The 10,466-nt window shown below is 39.5% G+C and overlaps 1 protein-coding gene across 1 annotated transcript in view; it reads right to left on the bottom strand.

Moving 5' to 3' along the window:
- Window positions 1-3,112: 3,112 nt before the first annotated feature.
- LOC107732732 (glutamate receptor ionotropic, kainate 3-like) overlaps window positions 3,113-10,466 on the bottom strand; it is a 77,821-nt gene continuing 70,467 nt past the window's right edge. Inside the window, exons 11-13 of the mRNA XM_016544148.1 lie at window positions 7,666-7,891; window positions 5,546-5,796; window positions 3,113-4,534 (exon numbers count right to left, since the gene is read on the bottom strand). Coding sequence (XP_016399634.1) covers window positions 4,106-4,534; window positions 5,546-5,796; window positions 7,666-7,891 — 906 coding nt within the window. The 3' untranslated portion in view covers window positions 3,113-4,105. The remainder of the gene's footprint in view (window positions 4,535-5,545; window positions 5,797-7,665; window positions 7,892-10,466) is intronic.

Genomic DNA, 10,466 nt, shown 5'->3' with positions numbered 1-10,466 from the left:
AGTTCACTTCTAATGTGAACGCAATCATACTAAATAATGAAAGTGAGTTGCTACGTATGAATTGGTCAAACTGTGTATTTATGTGGTTACTCACTCGCTTTCCTGAGAGACAATTTATATCTAATTTCTGCTCGCAGAAATTGACTCCCGCGTTCTTTTGAACCTCTGCATTACAGTCCTGACAAATAGACGTATGTGTTGTTCTGTGTTGGCGCTTTGGAAACAAATCAACATTTTCAAATTCTGAAGTACAAAAATGAAGCTGTTTTTTTTTTCTTTCATTTTGCCGTCTTCTGCATAGTCGTTACCTAGCATCAGGGGAAAACAGCTGCCACTCTGATGACGCAAACGTACTGTGGTTCAGAGCCAAAAACTACCGTGTGAACACAATCCAGCAGGGGCAGGGGGAGGGGGATCAACTCGTGTCCGGACCAAGCAATCAAACCAAATGTGAAAGCACCCTAAAGGGACTGAGCATTTAAAGTCGCTCAATCGTTTTGTTGGTATGGACGTTAATATAGTCATCGTTGTAGTCATCATTCTTGGTGTAAACAGGCCTTAAAATTAGTCTTTACTTGAACATGACATACAACTACATGCATTCTGCAATTACATGATAGCTAGAGAAATATGCCAAAAATGTGAAATTCATTATTTAAGATAATCTTCTCCGTCAGGGCAGAGCCAGAGTTTGACATTAAATGTTGGACAAATTCTATGATGCTTTTTATCCATTTTTAAGCTTGGCAGTATAAATCACCACCAGCTTTTATTGTATGGAAATAACAGATGAAACATCCTGCCCAACATCTTATTTTGTGTTCTTAGGGAAGAAAAAAATACAGGTTTTGGAACTATATATTGGTGATTTTCTGTTAGAGCGTATTATTTTAAGCACATTTATTGAGTTTGTTTTTCGTAATGTAAGACTTTTGTTAAAAACCTCATAACAACAAGAATGAAAAATGGAATAATAACCAAAAAACATCCAGATGTTTTCTGATTTAATGTTTTGACGAAGGCCACACCACTTAGAAACTCTGTACTTCAAACAAGTTGACACTGAAAGGTCTCAACGCAGATGCAGATGGAAAAAGCCACTGTAATCATAGCTGACTTGTCGAACAGATACACGGCGAGAGACATTCTCTCTCATGTACATCCTAAAACGGTTTTGTTTCCTTTGTATTAGCTCTCCATCATACGGCAAGCTCTGTCTGTGTCGAATCCTCTGTAAGTACCGTGTGAAGTGAGTATTCTTGATATGAGGGCTGTGATTCTCAGGAATAACTAATTTAACAAACACAGCGGAGGCAACGTGTCACTCGCTCTCTTGTCTGTGGGGGAAGCTGCATTTCAAGTGTCTAAATCCATTTGGACGACAGATCTTTGGCAACTGTTGTGTTTATCCGTCATTACCATTAGATCTCGCTGTGTAAAAAAAAACATCTGCTGGCAATGTATTAAGCACGAATAAATCAAAATGGCTGCGAGTCTTGCTCAAAACTGCCGTACAGAATTGTTACTCGTTTTTCAATTTGTTTAGGTGGCTCGAATGAAATCAACCCTGTTTGTTTGTGCATTTCCGTGAGCGAAGCATGCCGCTACACCCTATGTAGCCTTCGGAAACTTGCAGTCTAAGGGATTTCTACTATTCTAGCAAGTCACACGGGCTGCTGCGGTACAGCGTATTAAACTAAACTGTTCCTACGGTCTGCCGCATACCTGTAATGTACACCGCATTCAGAGAGACATCGCTTTTTAGTTGCATCCCCACCAAAACGCCGCAGCATTTTGACGAAATCAAAAGATAAATCGTCAGAACTCTTCGAAATCAACTTGATGTGCTATAAATGATACTCTAAGAAAAGTACTTCCATTTGCGTCTGTCCGTAGTTTAATTTATTGCCATGCTCAAAAAAAGCCTCTTTTCCACATTTTCACTTTGTTCCGATGAGAAACATCGATTTTTGTTTGATCGGGGGGCTCCTTCCAGTCAGATCGTGAGCTTCACTTTTGAGTGCCGTTTGTAAACATCAGACTCAGGTGCGGATAGTTTTGCAGACGTGGCTCGCTCTCACAGGAAGGATACCGATCGGCCTCCCTCTCGCAATGGCATGGTGGGATACATTGGTTTGAGAATGTGGTCACTACCTGGTTTGCTGCTACCGCCACCGTTCTGACTGGCCATTTGGTGTCGGATGTCTCTGCGGTTGATGGTGAATGCCGTAATCATCTCGGGGCCATAGTCCCTGCTCTCCGGCACGGCGCCGGGGACGTGCCTCAGGTGGCCGTCGCCCAGGCAAGTCATGGAAACACGGGCGTCATCGCGGTGTTGCAGCTCATGTTGTCCTTTCCTGGCAGGCGATGGTCGTTGAAAGAGTGCATGTTGATCACTGCGTCCGTCTTCACCAAGGTTGGCGGCTGGCGGTGGAGCTTGTGTTTCACTCGTCTCTCGCATGTGAACGACAGTTTGATCTCTTCCATCACCGCACTGCAGAAAGTCCTCTTGATGGAAAAAAAGAGACATGGTGGGGGGAGGACAATATATATATATATATATTTATTTATTTATTTATTTTTAAACAGTGCTGCTCAATATTTTTGTGGAAACTGATAGATTTTTAGGATCCATTGATGGAAAAAAAAAGTTACTGAACACCATTTATTTGAAATATGTTTTTACTGACACTTTTGAGTAATTAAAAAAAAAAAAAAACTGACCCCAAACTTTTGAATACAAGATAATCTTTCTCTCTGTCAGGGCAGAGCCAGGTTTTGATGTCTCATCTTGGACTAATTTTAAGGTGCATTTTAACCTTTGTTTGAGCTTGGCAGTATAAATCACCTTCAGCTTTCATTGTATAAAAAAAAGTGCAGCTGAAATATCCTGCCCAACATCTTATTTTGTGTTTCAGGAAAAAAAAAGAAGAAAAAAAAACTAACTATGTTAGAACTATGTGATTTTCAATTTAAGTGTATTCCTTTAAGCAAATTTATTGAGTTTGTTTTTAGTAATGTAAGATTTAAAAAAAAAACTGACAACAAGAATAATGAAAGATGGAATAATAATTAAAAAAAAAAACATCCGTTGACATTGAAAGGTCTCACGCAGATGCAGATGGAAAAAGTTACTGTAATCATAACTGACTTGTCGAACAGAGACACGGCGAGAGACATTCTCACTCATGTACATCTTAAAACGGTTTCGTTTCCTTTGTATTAGCTCTCCACCATACGGCAAGCTCTGTGTTTGTGTTGAATCCTCGGTATGTACCGTGTGAAGCGAGTATTCTTGATATGAGGGCTGTGATTCTCAGGAATAACTCATTTAACAAACACAGCGGAGGCAACGTGTCACTCGCTCACTTGTCTGTAGGGGAAACTGCGTTTCAAGCGTCTAAATCCATTTGGACGACAGATCTTTGGCAACTGTTGTGTTTATCCGTCATTACCATTAGATCTCGCTGTGTACAAAACATCTGCTGGCAATGTATGAAGCACGAATAAATCAAAATGGGACAAGTCTTGCTCAAAACTGCCGTACAGAATTGTTACTCGTTTGTCAATTTGTTTAGGTGGCTCGAATGAAATCAACCCTGTTAGTTTGTGCATTTCCGTGAGCGTAGGATGCCGCTACACTCCCCGTAGCCTTCAGGAACTTGCAGTCTAAGGGTTTTCTACTATTCTAGCAGGTCACGCTGGCTGCTGCGGTACAGCGTGTTAAACTAAACTGCTCCTACGGTCCGACGCTTACCGGTAATGTACATCGCATTCACTGCGCTTTTTTTTGTTGCGTCCCCACCAAAACGCCACAGGATTTTGACGAAATCAAAAGATAAATCGTCAGAACTCTTCGAAATCAACTTGATGTGCTATAAATGATACTCTAAGAAAAGTACTTCCATTTGCGTCTGTCCGTAGTTTAATTTATTGCCATGCTCAAAAAAAGCCTCTTTTCCACATTTTCACTTTGTTCCGATGAGAAACATCGATTTTTGTTTGATCAGGGGGCTCCTTCCAGTCAGATCGTGAGCTTCACTTTTGAGTGCCGTTTGTAAACATCAGACTCAGGTGCGGATAGTTTTGCAGACGTGGCTCGCTCTCACAGGAAGGATACCGATCGGCCTCCCTCTCGCAATGGCATGGTGGGATACATTGGTTTGAGAATGTGGTCACTACCTGGTTTGCTGCTACCGCCACCGTTCTGACTGGCCATTTGGTGTCGGATGTCTCTGCGGTTGATGGTGAATGCCGTAATCATCTCGGGGCCATAGTCCCTGCTCTCCGGCACGGCGCCGGGGACGTGCCTCAGGTGGCCGTCGCCCAGGCAAGTCATGGAAACACGGGCGTCATCGCGGTGTTGCAGCTCATGTTGTCCTTTCCTGGCAGGCGATGGTCGTTGAAAGAGTGCATGTTGATCACTGCGTCCGTCTTCACCAAGGTTGGCGGCTGGCGGTGGAGCTTGTGTTTCACTCGTCTCTCGCATGTGAACGACAGTTTGATCTCTTCCATCACCGCACTGCAGAAAGTCCTCTTGATGGAAAAAAAGAGACATGGTGGGGGGAGGACAAAGAGAAAAGAGGAAGTAAGTACGTTCACGTCCAGTAGTTCACGTCAGCATTTTTTATTTTTATTTTTTATTAATTAATTTTTTTTAGCCATGCTTTTTAAAGAAGTCAAACTTTTGAATAGTATTATATAAAAGATACACAAAGGTATGTCAACTTTGTTCAAGACAAGTTTTCTTTTGTATTCTATGTGTTGTTCTTTTATACAATTTAAACATTAAAGTTTATTTTGACCAGAACAATAGTTTGATATTTTTGTGTTACCTTTTACATAATTCAGTCTTCAGTGTGTTTTGTTTTCTTAATTTTTGACAAGGAAAAAAATATGCTATAGCTGCTTCTAAATCAGTGAGACCAAAAACAATCCTTAAAATAACCTCCAACATGTGGGGAAAAAATAGCACAATGTTCCAGTTCAGTAGGGAGTATAATTCATTTTGAGGTGAGATGTGTGATAAAAAAATTCCCATTTTTTAGTGTACTTGTACACTCAAATACATGATCAAAGCGGTTTAATGTCAACCTCCAGCGCTGGCATCTTATCTGTGAAATGTGTCTACATAAAAAGGAAGTGATTTGCGATTTGCTTGCTATGCTTTTTGATGTTCGATCGGTTATTCATCTCTTTTCTCAAATAACAGATCCTGATGTTATCAGGTGTGACTGAACACTCAGCTTTAGTCAGCATGCAGAACGTCTTCATTTCAGAATGTCTAAAATCTGTGACTCTACAAGTGTAACCATACAAGGGCTTGCTAGGCATGCACTATGGTCTTCTGAGTGGTTGCTAGGGTGTTTTTAGCAGTTGCTATGGTATTGTGGGAGGGTTCTGGGAGGTTTGGTTTGATGTTTAGTTCTACATAGTTGCAAGAGCATTACAGTTGTGGGGATGAAAGTCTAAAAGGCACTAATAATTGTTCTTTTCTTTCTTAGCCAAGCATCACATTATAACGTCAATTTCCAATTAATCTCACCTGTTCATGCTCTGCGTTTTTTCGCAGTTTGTAGATGAACTCTCCTATCGCCACAAACACTGACAGCACCAGACCAGATGCCAACACAATGAAGATGCCGCCAAGATTCTGGATGCCCATGGGACCCGTTTCGTACCGCTCGTCTTCCAGACAGCTGCTGCTGCTCCACCACTTCTCTTTGAGCATATGAAGACGGCCATCTTCCAGGATACTGAGGATGGCGATTGTGATTTTATCCCTGTACGGCGAGCCTGAAAGAAATTCATTAATAGATGAGAATCTTTATTGGAAACTCGAATACAAAGAAGACTAAGGAGATTTTTTTCTTCTTAGTTTTATTAAAGACAGACATCTAATTATCAATCTAACTAACTAATAAACCTGGCAAATCTGCAAGGAAAAACAACAACAATAATAACAACAACACATTTTTAAATAATATATCATATTAAAAATAATATATAAATATATATTTTTTTTTAAATGATGCAAGCATTGCACTTGCATAATGGGCACTGAAATTCCATAAACAACATGAGAAAAAAAAGAAGAAAAAACAAACAAACAAATAAACATCTAAATATATTTAACATTCTGACACCGACTCCACACTTGACATTATATATTTATATACATTATATACACACAAACACAGTGTAACCCACTCCATTTCACGCTCAGTGTTTTTTTTTTTTTTTTTAATAAGTACTTGGTTTCCCGACAGATTAAACAAAGAAAACCTTCTGTACACTGGAGAAAAACATGGATTATAATATTTTCTTTAAATATATTTTGAGAAACATTATATACACACAAACCCAGTGTAACCCCCTCCATTTCACGCTCAGTGTTTTTTTTTTTTTTTTTAATAAGTACTGTGTAAATTTGCAGACAGCCAAGGCTTTAAGCTTGTAAAATGACTTCAGAGCCCTCAACACTGCAAACTATGCAGCCTTCAAGTTTTATGAATCCAGCTAAGAGGTCAGTTTGTGATATTTACATCTGCTATTGGTCAAATGTCTCTTCGCTATTAGGGATGTAAAGATTCACTCAACTCACGATTCGATTCGATTAACGATTTTGATTTCACAATTCGTTTTTTTTTAACAAAATGATATTTAAGACAAATTATTAATTAAATGTGTCCTTTTATTATTGCTTGGAGAAAATACTGTACGTTTCTTTGTGAAATTGAAATACAACACTATAATAATATACTAATATAGCACTTGTAAATTATCGGTCTTTTGTTGGTTTTGATTGCTTCTATTGTCCTCATGCTGTAAACAAAGCAGCGCTGCACTTATGAACTTTAATATACATTATACAGAGGCAAGAGGAAATATAAAAATACCATCGAAAAACAGTAAGTTCCCCTCAGACATACATTCATATAAACTCCTACCCCTAAATGAATCGCGATTTGTTTAGCATCTCAACCGATTTGAATCGTCACATATTCAAATCGATTTTCAACCGGCTCGCGGTTAATAGTTACATCCCTATTCGCTATACATATTCACAGGTCAGATTCATTAAACTTGAAATTTGATTCACATGCCTATGAATGGATGTGAATAGAGGACAAAGTCTGCTGTGACCAAAGCTTCACTTACATGATGTGTAAAGCATGGAAACATTCCACTTATTTACAACAAACAATACAATTATAAATAAAAATGCCCTCCAAATAATAAGCATAACTATATGCAGTTTCCCAAACGATGAGTGATTTTGCTATATTGCTAGTTTCGGATTTGATACCTGACTGAATATTTAAGAGAAATTAGGTTCAACACACACACACACACACACACACACGTTTGTATATGTGGATTACGGGAACTCGCCATATGCATAATGTTTTTTATCCTGTATAAACTGTATTTTCTATCCCTCATAAACCATGTTCACATTGTAATACTTATGTTATTATACACGTTTGTGTTCTCATAAACCATACAAACCTGTAAAGACACACACATGCATGCAATATTTCCTAATTGTGTAAGGTAGAAAGTAGAAAGTGCAGTCAAAGGTGTGCATATCACCATTTTACAACTGCTTATAGTGTGTATCATCCAATCAGAGTCAGAACTGTGTTATAATGGTGGTTTTACCTTTCGGGGTGCCGATGCCATAACCTTTGCTGTCGACGATGCCGCCAACTTGCGTGAGATTGCAGTTTTTGCGTGTCACATACTCAATGGTCGTTGACTCCATTAGAAGGGCATAGTCTGACTTTAACACTCTCTGAATCCCATCTTCAATGGACTTGACGAACGACGTGCTCTGCCTGCTACTCATGAAAGCCCACATCTTCTCAAATGTAGACACTCTTGATTTCTGAAGAAGAGAAACATATTTTTTTTTAGTTTTTAATCTAAAGCAGCAACTGTTCGTATTATTTGGAAATCAATCTGTTTGTTGGTGGTCAGTACAATATATATATATATATACAATGGAGAATTAAACGGTAAAACTAAAGGGGGATCAATAGCAACCCAGACTCATTGGGGAAAATAAATAAATAAATAAAAAAATCAGCAAAATTATATAGCATTGCTTCTAAACCCTTACTAAACCCTACCCTAAACCTAACCAATATTGTCAACAAAAAACAAACATCAGATAACAACACATTTGCTCAAGAAATTGTGCCATTATAGCTTGTTTCAAAAAGTATTTGAGCTCTTTTATCAATTAAAAACATGAGTTTCATGCATCACAAGTACAATGCTGTACTAGGTGAGTTGCCGAGCAAGTTTACTAAACTGGAAAAGCCATACACATAGAGTATATTATATTTTATTTTATTGTATTGTATTGTATTATATTATATTCTTTTATGTTATATTATATGAAAAGGACTTGCCACTAGTGCTCATTTCAGTTGGAAACTGTAGTAAATGGTATGCACATCTTTATGTTTTTGGAGTTTTGCAGAAGTGTAGGAAAAGGGACATGCTTCCAGTGATCTTATGTTGATCAGTAGGGTGGTGTGGCATAGTTGTCAAAGATTCATGTTGATTTTGCACAAGGTGAGATTTGTGAGCTACCAACTTCATGCCCTTGATTAAGACACTTAACTGAAACTGAACTGGACTAATTGGATTGAAACTTTAATAAATGTACTATGCGTTGCTTTGGATAAATGTGTCTGTTAAATGTTGGCTGATCAAGCAGAAACAATTTTCTTTGTCCTTATTTTGTGCAAAATAAGCAACACTTGCCAAACTAGAGCTGCATGCTAATTTTTATCCATGTATACAATTGCATACTTTTATGTCATTTCATATGAATCTATGGATACATGTTTATCCTCAAATGCTTTTAACAGAAATGTCAGCCTCCCTGCGTAACATGCATCTTTTTACAGTAGTGTTGTGACCATGTTTTGCCATCTTCCAACAGAAAATCATAAAGTTACAAGCATAACATACAGTAGAAAGTGTACTTGCACAACATCCTCAAACACATAAAAATAGGGCATTTTCCCCCTTCCAAGTCTTGGCTCCATTACAGTGACACTCTCCAGCTTCACACTACAGTGTGCTGGTGTTGCCACTGTTCTCTTAACCTTGAGCACTTGCTATTGTTCCTCCCCCTTACAATGCTATTTTCCCTGGTGTCTCTCAATATAATTGAAAGTGGCTGGGAATTGGCTTCAATGTTGGACTGCACAAGAATGAATAAGCAACTGGAGTGATACAGCTGACACTTCCTAGATTAAACAGTCACTGTGTATGCTGGATTACGGACACTATAACGCTGTCTTCACCACAGCTGTGCTTGTTTTACTGTAAGTAACATGGCTGACTCAAAATTAACATAAAAGCTACTGATTACTGTGCAGTATATACTGCCAATTATATTTTTGAATTTATTATGTGAAGCAGTATAGGTAGGTTGTTGTACGTATCATGGCATTTGGTAAATTAAATATCATTAATAATTAAAAGCATTTGCTGAAGCAACCATGCCATTTTAGCTTGCTTCTATGAGTTGTTGAGCTCTTTTATCATGACTCGTGTTTAGCAGACTCATACCTGAGCGCGCTACATCGCAAATGCAACACAGTACCAGGTGGGCTACCGAGCAAGTTTCCTACATCAGAAAATCCATACATATGGAGCTGGTTATGTAATGCAAATGTCAAAATGTATATGTTTACAAATTAAGTACTATGGTCTTTCTTTATCAATAATTTGCCCCTGCAATCATAATTTGAGTGAAAAGGCGTTCAGGTCATTACGGTATTCTGTCCTACAAAAAAAAAATCACATACTATGAACAATACACTATATCTGCTGAAACATCTCCAGGCTACGCATGTAACCATGGTTCCCCGAAGGGAATGAGACGCTGCGTCAAAACGCTACGGGAACGCCTCCAGCGTGACCATGCTCTGAATCACATGTGTAATCAGTCCAATGGATGGGCGGGAACGTGAATGCCCACGCCGCCAGACTTGCAAATCCCTGCCTAGTGTGGAAGAGCACAACTAAGGCGAGAGAAAAGGGAGCCAGGAATGGCTAAAGTAGGCGGGGCCTGCCATCCCGAAGGCCAACTTCTGGAGGAGTGAGCCTTGACCCCCGAAGGAGAGGGGAGATCAGAGGGCTCAAGGCTATGGTGGGAATCGCCCATGGAGCGCCGTCGAGGAGAGGAATCGGGTCCGAGAATCATACTCGGCCCGGCCAGAACGGGGCTACTGGCAGTCGACTGACCTCGTTCCAGTGCACTCTCTCCAGAACTCCCAGGAGCAGAACAATCGGGGGCCTCGGCCACGTCTGTACCATGGCATCCAGCCCCACTGGAGCTGGATGAGTCCGAGAGAGAACCAGAGGGGACCGTGCAATATCATCTGAGTCGCAAACAAGTCCACCTGAGCCTGGCCAAAGACTCTCCAAGTCTGCTTCAC

This window comes from Sinocyclocheilus rhinocerous, unplaced genomic scaffold (genome assembly GCF_001515625.1).
Source record: "Sinocyclocheilus rhinocerous isolate Xijiao unplaced genomic scaffold, SAMN03320098_v1.1 scaffold369, whole genome shotgun sequence".
NCBI lineage: Eukaryota > Metazoa > Chordata > Actinopteri > Cypriniformes > Cyprinidae > Sinocyclocheilus > Sinocyclocheilus rhinocerous.
This window is presented reverse-complemented; position numbering and strand designations above follow the sequence as displayed.